Consider the following 18,140-nt stretch of genomic DNA (forward strand, 5'->3'; position numbering starts at 1 on the left):
CCCGTTGTCCGCGCACCCCTCGCGGCCCTTTTCCACACACGAAGAGCCGCTCGGACACCTCAACCCGCGGCCGCCATTTCCCTCAGGGTCGGGGGGAACGCGCCCCCGTGGGCGGGACCTCCGCCGCGACGGCTCCTCCTTCCATTGGCCGAGTGCGGCGAGGCAGGCGTGGCTCTCGCCCAATCCCCCTCATTCCCCGGAGCCCCACCTCCGCCGCGCTCCTATTGGCCGCGGGGCGGGGCTTGGCGAGGCGGCTCCCATCGCGCCGCGCAGGGGGCGCGGGGGCCGCAGTAGCGCTTGGGCGGCGGCGGTGTCGGCAGCGATGGGCGCGGCGCGGCGCTTCCCCCTCCTGCTCCTGCTGGGGCTGGCCGGCCCCGCCGTCACGCTGGCCGGATACATCGAGGTGGGTGCGAGCGGAGTCCCGAGAGCCGCGCGGCCGGCCGTTGGGGGCCGGGAATCGCCTGGCGGAGCCCGGAGGCTGCCTTTGGCCGAGGCTCCCCCGGCCCGGCTCGGATCCGCGGGGCGGTGCCGCGGGGGATCCTTCGCCGTCTAACAGCGGATCTGCAGGGCGCTGCGGGGCTGCCTTGGCAGCGGGGCTCGGCGGGCCCTGGGCGCGGCCGCTGCCCGGAGCGCCTGGCTGCGGCTGCGAGCGGTGCTTCGGGCGGCGGAGCGGTGCCCGATTAGCGCAGAAATGAGTAAATCGCTGCAGTTCGCCTGCGTGTGGGTACGGCTTTCACGTATGCGTGCGTGCGGAGATAACGAGAGGAGGGAAATTCCGGCTTCGTCCGTGGAAGTCGCCGCAACGTGCGGTTGAGGCGCTGACACGGCGGGGGAGGGAAGCCCCGCAGTTCGCTGCGCACGGAGCCGGGCGGACCGCAACTGGGTGCGCAGTTCGGCCGGGCCGGGCTGGGGCCGGAGCGCTCCCAGCTCTGCCGCAGGAAGCCGAGCTTCTGAGGTTGCGTTGCGTGCCACCTGCCCGTGGCTTTGCCCGCTTATGGAGGCGCAGCGCTCCGTCTCCTCCGTATCGTTGCGTTAAATCCGCGTAACGCTCGTTTGATCGGGACGGGCCGGTGCTGAGGATGCTTGCAGCAGGGCTGGCCGGCCGAGGTCACTCGGGGTCCCCCGGGGGGGCGGTTTGGGCGGTGGCTGCGTCCATCCGATCTCGCGCACCTGTTGAGAAGCTCCTCCGGCTGTAGGTCGCTTCCTCTGTCACATTCAACACGCGTTCTGGAAGCCGCCGTGCCCGTGGATTTGTGTTACGAAAAGCCAGCGTCCTCCTGTGGGAGCAGATGTGGCCCGCAGACTGTTGTGCTGGGGCTGAAGAAGCAGAGCTCAGCGTTCACCCACCCGTCGTGGGGTCAGCAGAGGCTTTGGCAGCCCTGAGCGCCCTGGGACGGCGCCATCAGTGCAGCGGTGCTGACCTGATGGAAGAGGGTTAACCTGGACCCAGTCGTGCCTCGCTGCTCGTCCCAGGCTCGCCCTGCTGCAGGCTGAGGCTTTGCTCCTGAGCTACGGATCAGGGGTTACACGGTGCACCCTGCTGCTCGGTGTGCAATCTGCTCGGCCATTCCTGCAGCACCATCTGCATCCTGAAGGCGTGACAGCCTCCTTCATCTGCTGGCGCAAAATGTCAGTTGTCACATTTTACTTTTTTTTTTTTTTTTTCTTTTTTTTTTTTGCTGTGTTCTCCACCATTGCCTTGTCAGTGGGGGACTGCAGGTCTTCCTTGCTGCCAGATTTGCTCTGGAATCATAGCTGGATGCAGAGCTGAGGAAGTGAAATGGTGGCTGTTTTTTTTATCGCCTTTACTGGCGGATAGCAGGTAATGTAATGAAAAATAGGGGATAGATGTATTTTTTTATAAAGAGGACATTTGAAAGCATTCCAGAGTGAAGGAAAACGCATAGCAGCGGCTGCATTTATCAGTTCAGTGGAATTGGCAATGTCCCATTAGGTGGATTTTCTTTTGCTTGATTATCTTAGCTAGCAGTCCCTGTCCCCGGAACACCCGTTAATCCGCTTATCGACTACAATTTGTTTTTCTTTCTCCCCTGCATGGAGGAAGAGGAGTGGCAGGCATATTTATTTATTTATTACTGGCATCTGAGCCTTTGAGTAGGGCATTCCCCAGGGCTCCTGGCTGGTGTCAGCCCTCCTTTCAGATAACCTCTGACAGCCTCCTTGCAGACGGGCTGGGATGTAGGAGCACAGAGACGACGTGGGCACCCTAGTGGGGCTGTTGTCTTTGTGGGGTGATGTGTCCTGGGCTCGTGTCTGAACTGGGGGCTGCTGCGTTCTGCTTGTGAAATCTGAGAGAACTTCAAATGGGGCGCAGATGCCAACTGAAAAAAAGAAAATGAATCCATTCTAATTTGATCTCTGTTCCTATGATAAACTGCTTGTGCTGTGTCCCCAGGGCCTTCAGGGATGGAAAGTTTCTTTTTTATCGCTTGACCTTTGTGTGTAATCGAATCTGAGGCAATGCAGACTTGATGCTGCTTTTGGTTTTCTTTTTAATAGCCTTTGGTTTTACTGGTCCTCTTCCCAAGCTATCCTGAATGCATCTGTTACCGTTTCAGGTAACGGAGGTTTGGGGTAAAGAAAACAACGTACTGACTTGCATCAGGATTGTGCCTTTTGTGTTGCTGTTGTTTTTGTGTGGTGTGCTTAAATTCTCACTAACGAAAATATCAGCCTTGTGCCATTTCTGCAGACCTTAGGGACTTGTAATTGCCTGCTGCATTGAACAAAGAACTCCACCTAGGGGAAATTTCCACTTCTGTGTTCCAGTCCTGAGGAGAAACAGCTCAGGAAAATTCCAGTCCTGAGCACGGCCTTTGCTTTGCACTCAGTTCCCAAAGCTTCACTTCCCAGGAAGCATTAGGAAAAATGCTTTGCTACCAAAGCAGTTTTTGCAGTGCCTCATCTCAGCCTCCACAAAACCTCCTCTGAAGCAGAGATGTGTGTAAGGAGGCAATGATGGACACCTGCTGCTGTGGGATGCTCCGCTGCCTTGGGCTGCTCCATGGAGGTGAGCTCTGTGCTCTGCTGCAGCACTCCTGAGCCTCAGCTGTGAGGTGTTGTGTCAGTGACCTTAAATGTTAATGAGGCATTAATATCTCTCAACCTTGGGTTAGACTTCTTTTGTGAAGAACACCCATTGCAACACGAGGGCTGTTCAGAATCCATTGTACGGGTGGCTTTGGCTGTGTTTGGGCTTTATTGCTGCACGTTTCACCTTCTCCAGTACCATGCAGTGCAGGAAGAAGCAATTTGGGGTCTGTTCTGTACGGGTGGTGCTTCTCTCTCGATGTTGCTGGTAAAAATGTTGCCTTTTATTTTTTCCCATTGCACGTGTATTTGAGAGGCGTAAAGACTCAATCTTGTAAACATAAGTTATTTTGACTGCAGCATCTGCTTCTACAACTGTGCTTAAACCATACCCTTGTTCTCCAGTTGGAAACATGAGGCTTGTGCTCTCCCCAGCCTTTCATACTGGGACAAGGCAGCCTTCATGTTTGTGCTCTTTGGCATCTCACACTTCTTGTGAGCTTGTGGAAGTTGATGTCGTCCTTCAGCTGTTTGCTCTCGTGCTGCTTATGTGCAGTAAAACAGTGCTGTTATTCATTTTTATTTAATTCATGCAATCAGCACCGCTGGACCATTGTTAATTTAAGACGATGTTGGCTCTTAATTGGAGTACTTCAATATTCACCACGGCCATAAACCATTTGGGTGAGGCTTTTGCTTCAGAACTGTACCTGAACTTGTGATGTTGTCCTTTTTCTCTCAAAAAGTGAGCTGCACTCATAGTACCATTTCCTATCACTGCTTTTTACTCTGAGTGGGGCCTTCCAGGCACGTTGCCTGTATGCATTTTGTTTTTCCACTTCTGAATTTCCATTTCCAGCGCTTTGCTGCAGGTGCCATTAAATCTCAGGTCTGTGAGAGAGTCAGCATTGTGCAAAGTCTTCGAGTGACTCTTCCATGTATCTATTTATTTAACAAATAGGATAAACTGGGGACTCCTCTTTGCTGTGCTTCATCCAGGATGGCACCCTCACTCAGTTTGCCTCATTAGGAGATCTGATGGCTCTACTGGGAGCACTGGGGCTGAGTGGTCACTGGGCTGAGGCCAACTGCAGGCTGTGGGTGCTGGAGGGTTTGGGATCTCAGGAAAAATTGCTTTTGGTTCTTATTTTGTTGCTCTCGTTGTTTATGAGCTCCTGCAGAGGTAAATGACCAAATCCTCGTTGAGGTCTTGCTTGTGGATAGCAATTCTTTTACTTGGCAATAGACTTGCAGTCCTCTCAGCTGGGACGAGTGTATATTCCTGTCCAAATTCCTGAACAATCCCATAGAAAAGAGAAGGCAGAAGTGCAGCTGACTGTTCTGTGGCTCTGCTGCTTGCTCTGCAGTCTCACATTAACTTCATCTGCATTTGCAAAACCTCTGACTTGAGACAAACGATGGAAATCCTAATCTGCAGAGGATAGCAAACCAATTTCACCAGCAGCAGAGCACAGCCTGGCTTTGCACAGCCAGGTGACCACAGGCACGTGCTGCTGAGCTGCTGACTGCCCAGTGTTACAGGACTGCTTTGTGCTGCCAGCAGGGAGAATGCTCTCCTTATTTTGGTGGCACTGCACAGGGCCATGCTGGGGGCTGGGCTGCCCTTCCACCCTATGGAGATTAACCTTGCAGCACGCTGGCCACCCTCTGCTTCGTGAGGGCTGTTCCGTGAAGCTTTGGAGGGCTTTACTGAGGAGACAGAATCAATAACAGTTTGGCTTGGATGGCCTTGCTGCGTTTCCAGACTAACTGAAAATCGTTATGAAATGATGACTTTGAGTTTTTTCAAGTCGCCGAATGCAAAGAGCTTAAAAATTGCCTGCGTCGTTTAAATGCGATGCGAAAATAAATAACAGCAGAGATGATGGAGCTTTGGATGATGGTCCTTTGCTGGGCGGTTTGGAGGAGCTGTGTGCCATGCAGGCTGGGCACAGTGCATCTTTGCAGCGTGACTCATCATGTAGGAGGAGCTGTGCTGGGGGAGAGAACCGTGCTGGGATTCCAGGCTTTGGCTCTGTGTCAGGGATGCATTTAGGTAATTTCATACGGTAAGCTCTCTAACAAAATTACAGCAGTCAGAAGTATGGCCTGATTCAGGTCAAGGACGTGGAGGGAGATGCACGCACAGCCGGGCCGTGGTTCCTCCTGGCTGTCACAGAAGATTGCTGCTTAGGGAAGTTTCCATTTAAGAGTTGCTAATTATCATCTTACTGCCGTCTTCTTGCCGATCACATCAAGCAAGCTGACAACCAGCCTTAGCAGATGTGTTGAAGTAAAAGTAGTGCTTAACCTTGGAAGTGCCCTTTCTCATTTAGGTCTGCTTTTGCAACCAGCAAACGTTTGCTGCAGAGATGGCATTTCTTGAGCGTGTGCTGGGAGCTGCTGGCCAGTGGGCTTTTCATTCTTGCATTGGGGAAAGTTGTTCTGTTATCTCTATGCAGGCTTGTCTTTCCTCACGCAGCTGTGCTGTCCTGAAGCACTGTGATAGACAGGGATACCAGCTCAGAAATCATCTGCTGCTGCTGTCCTTGCAGGGGCACAGGAGGCTGGGTGAATGACTTGGGATTTTCGGGGAGTTGCCCTCTGTTAACTTGGAAACTGAGGTGCTTAAATGAAAAGCCAAGCATTTGCTTTGGGCTATTCTTTAAAGGCTTTTACATTATTTTTAGCCCCCAGCTCCCTGCCAAAAGACTCATCCCTGTTGTTTTGGATTTGGGGTTGGTGAATCCCATTAATTATGATGTCATTGCGTAATGTGAAGTGACAGCAACAAAAAGAAAAATGTTGCCCGTGCCATCTGTTACAATAAGCATCATGCACTCATGTTAGATTTCAAGTGGATTTGGAGTGCATATTCACCACAGACGCTGGGCTCTGCTTAGACATATGGTGGCCTGCAGCATAAAGCTTTTAATCACCAAATTCCCTCTGTGGTTTTGGATTTGGTGTGGCACATTGCTGGGTCTTAGCAGTTTTCCTATTTTATCGGTGTTCAATCATTTCCCATTCGTGCTGGGACTCATAACTTGACAGAAGTGGTCCTAGAGCAATAGATGTGAACTACACTCAGTCACTAATGCTGTGTGTCGGGTGCTGACTTCTTACCCTGGTCGTCTTACAGTAACTGTGGCCTGAAATAGAGAGGGGCAGATTTGCTTTAATCTGCTAAGTATTCCTCTCCAAAGATTAAATGCAAAACGTTGGTTCAAACCTGGGCTTTGAGTTCCCAGCGAGCGTATTGGCATTTGAACGTGACTCTTTCTCTGCATAATTTATCAAAGCTCTCGCTGAAGAAATTGAATTTGATGTCTGGATCGTTTGACGCAGCAAGATCAGGTGTGCATTTAGGAGCCCAAAAGAATGGAAAAGCGTTGAGATCCAAGCGGTGCACTTTAGCCAGCATAGCAGCCTTGGCTAGAGGTGAGCTCTGCAGTGCTGGCTGTATGGCAAGGCTCGTGTTTTCATTCAGTGTTGTGTGTGCTGGGAGAAAGGGAGACAGGTGGTTGAGGGCACAAGGTGACATGGAAAGCAGCTGCTGCTCTGCAGTGGGGCAGGATTCTTGCAGCTCCCACTTGGGCTGTTGGATTAAGATGAGTGCCTCTAAGCAGTGGAGCTGCAGGGTTTCAAATAACTTCCGGAGTTCTTCAGGATGGCTTCATAGCCCCAGAATGGGAAGCATCAAGCAGTGGGGAAGGTGTTTTCTTGCAGGCCAACCAAAAGAAGTTTGGGGTTTTGAAACATGAAGCTTGGCTTGAAGAGCACCATCAGAAGCTTCGTACCCGCTGCCCCCTCCACTGCTCCTCATAAACACTGGCTTGTTCCCATTGCATCAGTGCTTGCTGTGCAACAAAGCTGGGCACTGTGTGGCTATTCTGTTCAGGGCAGCAGCCGCTTTCTCGGAAGCAATTTCCCAATAACAAAGGCAGGAGATGAATGGCTTGCCAGAGCGCAGGCTTGTTGCAGTGTAGTGTTTTGCTGCCCTGTCCCTGCGCTTTCTGCAGCTGGCTTTGTGCTCTGCATCACAGCCTGTGGTTGCTTTAGCTCTCCCACCTTCCAGCTATGGGCTCGTGCTCTTATCCTATGCGTGTTCAACATGTATTTGTCACGCTCAATCGCAGCATCTGACGTGGATTACTTACACTGCTTTGATGCATCGTGTTTTGGATAATGTATTCCTTCATTTTCAGTTCTTGTGACTTGCTTCAGAATGTCTTCATTTCTCAGGTTAGGAGTCAAAGGGATAACCCTCAGCCAGCTGATCCCCTTGCGATCCCTCTGCCTTCTCTCCCTTTGCTCAGGATCCTTTGCTCAGCACTGTGCCTCCGAGGAAGACTGAAGGGAAGAGCTGGATTCCTAATGGAGCAGGGCTGCTAAGACACCCAGAAATCTCCGTTCAGATTTGCCTAACTGTCAAACCTGCAATACCAGCAAAAAGCATTTTGAAGTCTAGGCTGGAATTCCTGGGTTTGGCTGGATTTGTTGTGCTCAGTTGTATTAAGCAAGCTTTTGGACCTTGCTCCACAATGAGAATTAGTGCGGGGGGAAGAACACTGTTCAAAGTGTAACCACATGGGAGGTTTTCCACAGGGCATCTGTAGCACGTTAATTCCCTCTTTCATTGTGGGGCACAGACCAGAATGGATCACTGTAGCCCTTTTGTGATTCCTGCTGATGTATTTCAAGGGTATTACAGCTCTGAAAGGGCCAGTGCCTTGTTAGTCAGGTGTATGCAAACAGTTGAACTGGTTGCTCCAGAGAAGCAAGTTATGAAGATGTCCCCAGAATGTGGGGCTGGAAGCTTCATCCATAGAGTGGAGGAGAAGTGAGCAGCGCTGCCTGCAGAGGCCAGTGGGCCTTTTGCCTCAGGCTGAAGCAGCCACAGCACGATTTCCTTTGCCTGGTTGGCCTTGGGTTTGGTTTGACTTCTTGTGTTCCCTGTCACCGTCCTTAAAAGATTTTTGCAACAAGTTAAATTGTTATTCCTTATTGTCTAAGTGGTTGATGGCTTTATTCATGCTGTTCTGTTATTATATTCAATAGCCTGTGATTATTAAATCTGTCTTGGTTGTAGAACTGAGAGCATAACCAAGATTTAGCTACAGCTGGCAGCAAAGGTAACCACCTAAGGGGAGTTGAATGTTCACAGCTGTCTGTAGCTGCACTTCCAGCACCTATTGCTGTGATGTTAACTTTGAGATGCGTTGCCAGTTATACAGACTCTTCATTTCCCCATGCTATAATAGGAGGCTGGTCAATTTTGACCCTTTACAACAGATAACTCTGAATACTCTAGATCTATAAAGCAGAGAATTGTGTGTTTTGTAATATTTACTTTGGAATTACTTCTCTGGTTTAGAATCTCTCTTCAGATGCATCTCTGAGCAGCATCTGTGTAACATCTGTGTATGTATGTACATCACATGTAAGATGATGCTCTTTAGCAGTGGAACTGCCAAATACACCGTGGAGTATATGAAGCACAAAATAAAGGAAGATATGTTCTGAGCATCCCTGAGTGGTACAGTCTGGTGGAATGCATCAGGATGGGGACATCTTCATCTGAATTTCAGGTTCCAAATAGCTGGAATATGAACCTGGTGCTGCAACACAGCCTGTTGGTGTCTGTACGAACACCTTCTTGCTCTCTCTTTCTCTGGCATGTGTGGATGGGTAGTTGGGGTCCCTATGAAACCCCTGCCCTCCTGATTGAGACTTGAAGTTGTGCACTTGGTGGGAGGTTGCTTAGTAGTGGGTTGGTCCTGCAGTGATGAGAACTGCCCTCAGGGATGAAGAGTGGTCCCGGTGAAGAGAACTGTTCTTTGTATTCCTGCTACTCTGGACTAATAGTCCTGTCCCTTTTGTTTGGAGGTAGAACTGTCAAAGTTCAGGTGACCTCCAATGGAATCACGCAGCTGGTTAGTTAGTCCATCCATCGTTGCTGCCCAGGTTTTATGGTTGCTTTGCAGCCTTGACACGTGAGATTTTTTTTCTTGCCCACTTTCCTCCTCCTAACCTATTGTGTATTTTCAGTCAAAGCCAGAAGCGCTCAGTGCAGGATTCTCACAACCTTCTGAGTATCCCTGGCATCCCCAGCTCCTGCCAAACTCATCCTGCACTGCTGGGTTAGCTGGAGGCGCATGGAGAGGCAGCCTCAAAGACAGCTGAGCCTTAGGCTGCTTAGGAACACGTTGAGGCCCTCAAAGTTTTTTTTTTATATATCCATCCAAAATAAGGATATTAGAATGAGACATTCCTGGCTCTCTGGTGCTATTACATCACCAAGCTGTAATTTCAGCATGGCTCCTCCTCAAGTGCTGATTTCTTATGATGTGAGGCACCTGAACACGTTCCATAGGACTAATCCATTGCAGAGATGTGCCAGGTTTTGGTGAGGCTGCTGTCTGCAGCTTTGTGTCTGCATTACAAATCTTGCTGGGCCGCGTCTGGAGTCAGCTAATGAAAAGCAAACTGCCACTCCCTGGCGTGAGAACTTTGTGCAGTGTTCTCAGCCTTTGACTTTGAGAAAACTATTGGAGCTACTCAGCCCATGGCTAGGAAAATGGTGAATGGCCTGCTACATCAATACTGCCATCGATCTTCCCTCCCGTCCCTCTGTAGTGGTGGGGTTTATGTGTGAAGTCAGCATTTCCACTGCAGTCCGTATCTGCTTTGTACAGCGAAAGAAAGTAAGACCTGTGACAGCTGAGCATTTATGCTGTGCTGCTGGGTAGGTGTATATTGCCTCTTGTTCCTGAAGGTGTAACTAGATTGTCCAAAACTGTTCTGCTGGTTCTTTTCCAAAGGGCGAATTCCCCTGCTGCTGCAGGACGGGCAGGTTTTGCTCCCAGGTTGGTAATAAAGCTTGTGGTTTGTTGTAATGCTTTTGTGCTTCGAAGTCCTTGCTGCAGTGTCATTCATGCTCCTTAAGAGCTGTCTGGGGGCTGAGCAGCAGAACGTGCAGCCACAGAACATTGCCATGCCTGCTGCCCAGCTCATGTATTTCACACCAAGTTGGCTGGAAATAGGAAAGAACTGTTCTATAACACCTACCTTCAGAATTGGCAGAAAATGCTTAAGGAAGCTTGTAGGAAATGGGGTTTCTGTGTACCACGTGTTGCTCCTCCCTGAAACCAGGAGGAAGTTGCTAACAGCAGTGTTTTGTTTTCTTCTGTTCTGTCTCTGTGCAGTGCTGTGCAAACTGATAGACCTCCATAGCTCCTGTAGCTGTAAAACTTAGCACAGGCAATTTGGGCAGGCCTGTGCAATGTGCAGCATCGCTGAACTCTCACAGGACTGCAGCCTTGACGTCCCTGATGTTCTGTGCTGGCTTCTGTCGAACTAGTTTTACTTTCTGGATCAGCAAAATCAATAAAGGGGATCCGGTCCAGCTTTAGTCTGTGCTATAAATTACTCCTTAATTTTCTAATAGCATTAAGCAGTTAGTCTAAGTAGAGGCCTATCACTCCTCTTAAAGGAGCTGTTTAATACATCCATTAGAGTTTCCATATGCTGATTTAGCTACGATATGACATGGTGACTGTTAAACCCCAGCTGATAAATTAATGCCTTGGAAATAAAATGCTCCTGAATTAGTCAAGATTGCTTTTAAAGAGTAAAAGATGGGAATCCATTAAGGTGTTCCAAAGTCCTTTCATGGCTTTGTGTGACCCCACTGCTGGCAAAACTTGAGGGGTCCTCAGGCTCTGCTCTTGCTCCTCTCTTCTGATAGATGCTGAATCTCAGTGGGTGAGCCTTGGGGTGGAGGGGTTCACCTTCTGTACCAGCCCTTGAAAGAAGGAAGGAGGTGGTAAGATCAGGCTGAGTCCTGCTTTTTGTGCTGGGATGCTTCGTAGGAATGTTTGGCGGTTGGGTGATGAACTTAGAAAGAAGCAAATAAACTTTGCCCATCTGACTCATGCGGTTCGGGTGTTGCTCCAGGCCACCTTCCTGCAGTCGTTCAGCACTTGCCTTTATTTATTTATAGGTTTCTTTAAAACCACTTGTTTGTGCACGTCCAGTTGCCAGCATTGGTGGAGGGAAGCTGGCAGTTTCTCCTCGGTTTGGTTGCTGTTTGCTGGGATCCAAAATAGCTGCAGTCACAAAAACTGAAGGGCTGTTTCTGTGTGGGAACTGGAGATGGGTTTTTCTGAGCTAATTCTTTCACTTTTTTGGGTTTTTTTTGCTCCCCCCCAACCCATCTCTTCCTAACAAGCAGCTTAACTGCAAACTGAACTCTGTGGAGCCTGGATCAGCAGCTGCTTGGCAGAATGGGAGCAACGTTGTGTTGGAGCAGAGGCTTTCCTGTTTTCAGAGGATGGTCATTAGCACAGTCTGGAATGCCAAAATCGTGTGAAAACCTCCTGGTTTCCCCTTCCCATGGAGAAGTTTGGTCTGTGCTGTTTGTGTGTCAGAATTACCAGCTCAGGTGTTTTCCAGAAGATCTGAGTTCCAGCATGGAGTGCTGCAGCGTGGTGTGAGCAGCGCCTGTGGAGCTCTGCCCGTGTGCTACAGGAGGTTTGTGTGTTGCCCAAGTGCAGGACTTCAGGGTATTCTATCATGCTTCCAAACCATTGCAGTCCATGCACATAAACAGCCAAGTGGTGATACAGAGCAACAGCCTTCAGGGGAGCTGAACTCAAGCTCAGGAGTGGCTGAAAGCAAAGCATGCCTGCACTGCAGACTTTCCACTTATTTTTCCCTTTATCTCACGTGTTTTTTTCCAGGTATTTTTCCTTGCCACTTCACATTCTTGATGCTCGGTTGAAATACGCTCTTCTGTTTCCTGCCTGCTTTTTGGATCGTGGTGGTGCAGATCAGACCACAATCTGCGCAGCCTTTTTATCTTATCGCGTGACATCGGGGCGGTGAGACGTGTGGTCAGGCTGAGAAACCACATTTCTGCAGCATCCACCCCCCCACAGCCTTTCGTGGTGAGCTTCACAGCTCTCTAACACAACATCTGTACTGATTCTTTTAAATATATCTCTGGAATGCTGAATCGCTTTGGATCAGCACTTTTAAGTGCTCAGGTTCTTTTTCCTGGTGATAATAAATTCTTCTCTGTCTCCTTTCTTCCATTTCTGCCCACTAGGAAGACAAGGGAGCGAGAGTATGCACATGATTTGGGATGAGGTTTGGTCTAGGAGCTAGTTGCTTTTGCTTCAAACAAATTGTTTGGAAGTGGTGAAAGGTTTTTGTAACTGTACTTTCCTGTGTATTACGGAATCTCTGTATCCTGGTTACTGCAGTGGTTGTATTCCCCAGCTATTATGTAGATAAAGTGCCTTGAGATGGAAAGGATTCATTATTGAACTGTGTGGAAAAGTTACTTAGGAAATAGCATGTCTGAATGCTGCTCCTCACATTGCATTGTGCTGCTGGCAGCCATAAATACACGGTTCTGCTTTCAGCCACGTGCTGCGTTTCCCAGTGGCTTTTCCCTCACTGGATTTTTAGTGCACGTGAAAACATTATCTTGTACTGCAGTTTTCCCTTACGGGCAAGATAGCAAGGCATCTTGACTCTGTATGGTTCCGATGCCCGAATAACTCAAGTGGGAAAGCAGTAATTAGTCTTGCTGTGCAGGGCAGCGTGGTGGCACAGATTGGAGCGTCGGGGGCTGAGGATTAGTCCAGGCTGAGCCTCTGATGCGTGACCTTAGGCAGGTCACTTGACTTTGTGCCTTCGTTTAGGCCCTCAGTAAACAGGTTTGGTCTGTGTGTGCTGTGATGTGACTTAGGAGGGCTCTGCACTAAATAGCCCCAATGCTGTGAAGCCCCTGAAGCAGGGCAGCATGGCCAGCAGTCTTGGCACCCGTCTGTGCATGGTGGCATGGAACTGCTGGTGATGTGCTGCTGGTCTTTTCTCTCAACCTTGGACTTTTGGGGCTGCTCTCAGGGCAAGCTGCTCTGGTCCCAGCTGTTACACACAAGTCAGGAAAGCTTGGGGCAGTCAGTGGGGCTGCTCAAAGTAACATTTGTTCAGGAAACGTTTTGAATGAGTAGATCTGAACTTTGCCTCTCTAGGGGTAGAAAAGAGAATGCTGAAGGCAAGCATGTTACACAAGCAGCTCGGGAAGCCTTGGATTGTGGCTTTGCTGAGTCTGCTCCCCACAACTAGCCGTGCAGCAGTGCTGCTCTCCCTGTCTGCATCGCATGGCTCCCAGTGCAGATGTCTGATGGGCAGATTATCTGCCCGGTGACTCATGCAGGCTTGGTTTGTGGAGCACGATAGACTAGAGGAGGAGCTGGGAGATAATCTGCTGTGTAATTAGTGCACATTCCAAGGGCAGAGAGGCTGCCTGTGAGCCACAGGTAGTGGGAAGCCCCTTTTCTCTGGAGAAGGGCAGATCAGAGTGCAGGAGCAATAATGCCCTGGGCTTTGGCTTCGTGTTGGTGTTTGTAGCGCTCTGGCTGCTGTCAGCACATCTGAAAGGACATGGGATGTAGTCACTGAATTTCTGAGCGTTCAAGGCTGCACTTTGGCCACGCATGGGGCGGAACTAAATATAAACTGCACTGAGCCAGCAGTGCAGCTCCTGCATCGCTTCCCAGTTTTTGGCTGCTGCACCACCAAAGTTGATAAAGGAGGAGCAGATGAGATGCCTCCCCTTCAGCAACTTACAGGAAGCTGTAGGCTGCTTGATTGAGATTTCTGCCTCCTAAATTCAACGGCAAACACAGGCTGGTATTATCAGCTCACACCAGATCTGCCTGCAGACAATAATTCTTCCTGTCCTGGAGTCCTGCCCATGTGCATTATTGTAATTATCAGCAATTGAAATAAATAAATAAAGCAGTAGAGCTAGGATGAGCTGCTGGTCTGTAGATTTACTGCCTGCTGTGTCAGACGTTCATCAGCCTTGCTGGGTTCAAGCCACCTATCTGCTGAATAAAAACAGGAGGAAGAGGGTAAGGAAAACAAACTCGGAGCACCGTTGGAAGCACAAATGGAAAGCTCTGCTCGCGTTCAGGAGTTATTAATCCAGATACAGGGAATCTTAAGTATTCTGTTTAGAATGCCTTGGGTGTGAGGTCGAATGCTGAGCAGAGCACGGAGACCTGGGCCAGCTTGGCTCTGCTCCGTGTGCTCTCCTGCAGTACTCACCAGGCCCCAGTGCTGCAGTTTGTGGCTGTGCATCAATTCCTGAGCTTTTCTTTTAATTTTGCCAGAGACCAGCCTGTCCTATGGAAGGAGAAATCCCCACGTGTGCCTGGAGGCAGCAGAGATGCGGGCTGTGCTCAGAGGCAGTCAGGGCCTGCTCAGCCCGAGCAGTTCTTTTTGGTACACTGATACCAATGTGGGGCAGTGGAACCTTGGACTTTACCCCATGTAGGTGAGGTTCGTCATTTGAGTGGTGAAGTTAAAGCTGTGGCCTCCGCTGGGATTCCTTGTGCTGCGTTCTGTCCTTACAGGTATGATGAGATCAAAATGCCGAGTTAAGTAAGCGATGTGGTTGGTGAAAAATGGGAGCTCATTACTCACAGATCTTATCTTGGGGTTAAAGATTCAGCTCCTGCACATCACAGTTCATTAACTCACCCAACTGCGCGATTCCAGAGCAGACTTTTTCCATTTGATTGAAAGTGATGAAATCAAGCAAGTAATTAGTCTCGTTTGTTCAGCTGCGAATTGGGGTTTAGCATGTTCCTGTAGCCACGGCAACGGCACCCACTGATGTGCAAACTGTTGGAGCAATCCTGGAGGAGGAATGGTACCTTTGCCACAGTGTGAGGTGTCAGGCAGGAGAGAGAGAGCAGGACTAAACAGCAGCTAACAGCAGAATGTAAACAGTGGGTGACTTCAGGAGGTTGGTATGTGTTTGAGCAGGAGTTTTGCTCCCGAAGGCAGCTGTGAATGGATTACCTGTGGATGTTTCTGCCCCTGGATGGGAGCTGCACCTCTCCTGCTTACTCACTGACCTTATTTTGCTGCATACTTGCGAGTACATTTCTTCAAAGCAAGTTTCATAAGCATGGGCTGTGTTAGCAATGTCCAAACTGTTCAAAACATGCCTTGTTCTTACCAGGGCCAGTGCTGTGTGTGTTTGTGATGCATTTCTTTTCGCTCTTTTCAGAGTTGAGCTCAAATCTTGAATGTAGTCATAATGTAACAAAACAAAGTTTTGTTGTGGATTGCTTCCTCTAATGTATCTGATTGTTGCAAACACCCACAAGGTGTTTGTTTTTAGAGGGATTTAAAGGCCCTCTTGGAAAGTTTGCGTGTGTTTTTGGGCTTGTAAAGGACCGTTCTGCACTTCCCTTTTCCTCTTGGCACAGAGGGGCAGTGAGGAAGGCAGTGCAGGAGCCAAGGCTTTGCTGTGTGGTGTTGGTCAGCTCTTGCACAACATTTGTGTTGTTCTCTTGCTCTGCACCCCTCTGTTGTGGTGGCTGTGTGCTCCAGGAGGCTGACAGACCAGAGAACAAGTGAAGGTTTTGCACTGTAACTTCCCCCCCAAGGACAGTGAGTGGTGGAGATGTGCAGCATGCCTTCCCAAGCCTCTCAAGAAGCAAGCCAACAAACTGCTCCTCTCTTTTGCAAGGGATTCCAGTGTGTTCCTGCTGTGTGTTGTAACTTCTGGGCTTTTGACTTCTGAGATGTCAAGTTTGCTGTTTATAGCAAAACAGTTGCTTTAACTCTGATCTTCTGGGCAGAACTGGTGCTCTGCATTGTCGACGTGTCAGCAAAGGGCTGCCAGCCATTGGGCTGTGAGGTTTGGCACAGAGAATTGAGCAGTGGTTGGAAGTTGGAGGTGTTTTGTTATGGGATGTGGGTGCTGGTATCTGATATACACAGTTCCGTACTTCTTTCCTTTGTGATCTCTGCTCAGATTTGCTCTCATGGATGTCTGCTGGGTGAAAGGGTTTCAGAGCAAATAAAACTTCTTGTATGTGAATGCTTCTCTCAAAGGTGCTGTTGAATAGTTCTTAAAATTTGAGGGGTATTTTTCCCCTCAAAAAGCCTGGCACTGTGCCTGGGTATCTCGGGTCAGTCTTAGCCCTGAGGCCCAGCCATGATTTGGGGCCAGGAGAACACTGGGGTTAGAAGGGAGTCATTTTTTTCCCCTAGTATCTAGAAAGCAGGAGCTGCACTTGGGGCTGACCACTGAATTCCTCTCTTGATCATTTCTGCCTTGCTGTGAATGTATGTGTGTCGATTGAGGTTGGTGGGGATCTGCAGGCAGTAGGGAATGAGCAGTGCCTGCAGAGACATATGCATTTTTGAGTGCTTGAAAGGTTAAACAGGAAGGCAGGATTGGTGGCCTGGGGCAGTGCAGCCTGCCAGAAAAACAGAGCCTTGGGGCAGCGCTGCTCTGGAGCTGTCTTGCTGTTTCTCATCTGGTTTATCTGAAGCAATTGAAATGGATTTCACTCCCCCCAAACCACTTCGAAGAGCTTTTGGTTTGGGAGTTCTTCGGGTGGGTTGCTTTGTTGTTGTTCTTAGGGTTGGTTTTTAGTGACGGCAGGGAGAGGACAGCCGACTCCCAACCCTTCCGAAAAACCCCAGCTCTACAGTTTAGTTTAATCTCGTTTTTCTTTTGTTCAGCCAGCAGGATTTCAGGAAGGGAAGCTGGCCTTGTTTCCAGTGCTCGCTCTGCAGTTCGACCCGGATGTGCCTTTGTGTTGTCAGGCTTTTGTCTGCTGATGCACGGCAGCAGAACCTGGCAGGGCAGCAGCCTGGGAGTGCGTGGGGCGAGGGAGAGCAGGGCTGGGGAGCTGCATCAGCAGAAGCCATCCTTACCTGGAGGGCTGGGCAAGCTAGGTGTCTATATCCCAGATGTCTGTAGATCTCTGGGCAAGCACCCGGCTTGAATCTCTGAGCCATCCTGAAGTGGGAAGCAATTAATTTATTAGCAGAAGCAACACTGAGAGTTGCAGAAAGGAGTTTCTGCCGGGTGTTAATGAGATTAATTATTTATCCCCAAATACTGGGGATGGAGAGCGGCTCTTTAAGTTCTTCAGACATCTGTTTTAGCTTTTGTGGGCACAACCTTCAAGTGTGAATTACCCTTTGGTTTCAAGAAGCTGTTGTTGCAAAAATAAAAAGAGAGTTTGGAAAAACAAATGCATTGCTGGTGAAAACCTGGAGTGGAGACCATCAGCTTCAAGGAATATGGCTACAAAATGTAATTGCAAGACTTTGCTGATGGAAGTGAGAGCTCTTTGCTGGAGCCTTTCTCGTGCTTTGAGTTGTTCTGCTTTCTGTCAGGTAAAGCAATCAACTTACTTTGTTTTTCTTTCTCTTCACAGGCACTGGCAGCCAATGCTGGGACAGGGTTTGCGGTGGCAGAGCCTCAAATTGCCATGTTCTGTGGGAAGCTAAATATGCATGTGAATATCCAGACCGGGAAATGGGAACCTGACACTTCTGGGACCAAGAGCTGCTTTGGAACGAAGGAAGAGATTCTGCAGTACTGCCAGGAGGTGAGGATTGCTGGGGGATCTGGCTCTTTTCTGCTGCAAAGGAATTGGATTTGAATTTAACCAGTCAGTAGCAAGCTAACCCTGCAGGAGGGTTGTGTTTGACTGTCTCACTTCTCTGAACAGCCCTGCTGCGTTGCTGCCATGGAAGATCAGCACAGAACTGCAGTGGAATTTAGGAGTTAGCTCTAGTTGATATCAGCTCACGCTGCCCCAAGAAGGCCCTCGGTCTGCAGGTCAGGGAGGTATCACTGTTTTCAGGGTTTGGCCAGTTAGACCAGCAGCTGGGAGCCTGACACCTATTTCAGCTGGAGTGTAGTTGTGTTGCTATCAGTGACAAATGCATATCAGCCAGAATATTAGCCAAATAGTTTCATCAAAATGTTGGCTGTACTTTTAGGTTCTTCCTACTTTACTGTAAAGCCTTAATCTCCTTTCAGTGTGCTCCAGGTACTGCAGCATATTGGCCTTGAAGAGTGTCTTTAGTTACTCTGTGGAGGTGACAGGCATGTAAAGTACCACCAGGAATGTTTTTTTAATGGGAAAGTGATAGAGCACACTATGTCTGGACTGGAAAACTTTTAATACTGTTTTACAAGGCTGATGTAACAGGGGCTGCATGTGGTTCACGTAGCGGAAACCTAAATA

The 18,140-nt window shown here is 49.3% G+C and overlaps 1 protein-coding gene across 12 annotated transcripts in view; it reads left to right on the top strand.

The window, feature by feature from the left end:
- Positions 1–322: 322 nt before the first annotated feature.
- Positions 323–18,140, top strand: part of APLP2 (amyloid beta precursor like protein 2) — a gene marked incomplete at both ends in the record, with an annotated part of 37,894 nt that continues 20,076 nt past the window's right edge. For 6 of the 12 annotated variants that reach the window (XM_079545789.1, XM_079545790.1, XM_079545793.1 and 3 more), the window contains 2 exons: positions 353–403; positions 17,322–17,495. In XM_079545789.1, the coding sequence (XP_079401915.1) occupies positions 17,376–17,495 (120 nt within the window). Of the gene's footprint in view, positions 404–17,321; positions 17,496–18,140 lie in introns of those variants that run through there. The other 6 variants (XM_079545794.1, XM_079545784.1, XM_079545785.1 and 3 more) reach the window with 3 other exon arrangements.

The sequence above is a fragment of the Tetrao urogallus genome (assembly GCF_951394365.1).
Source record: "Tetrao urogallus genome assembly, chromosome: 22".
Classification (NCBI taxonomy): domain Eukaryota; kingdom Metazoa; phylum Chordata; class Aves; order Galliformes; family Phasianidae; genus Tetrao; species Tetrao urogallus.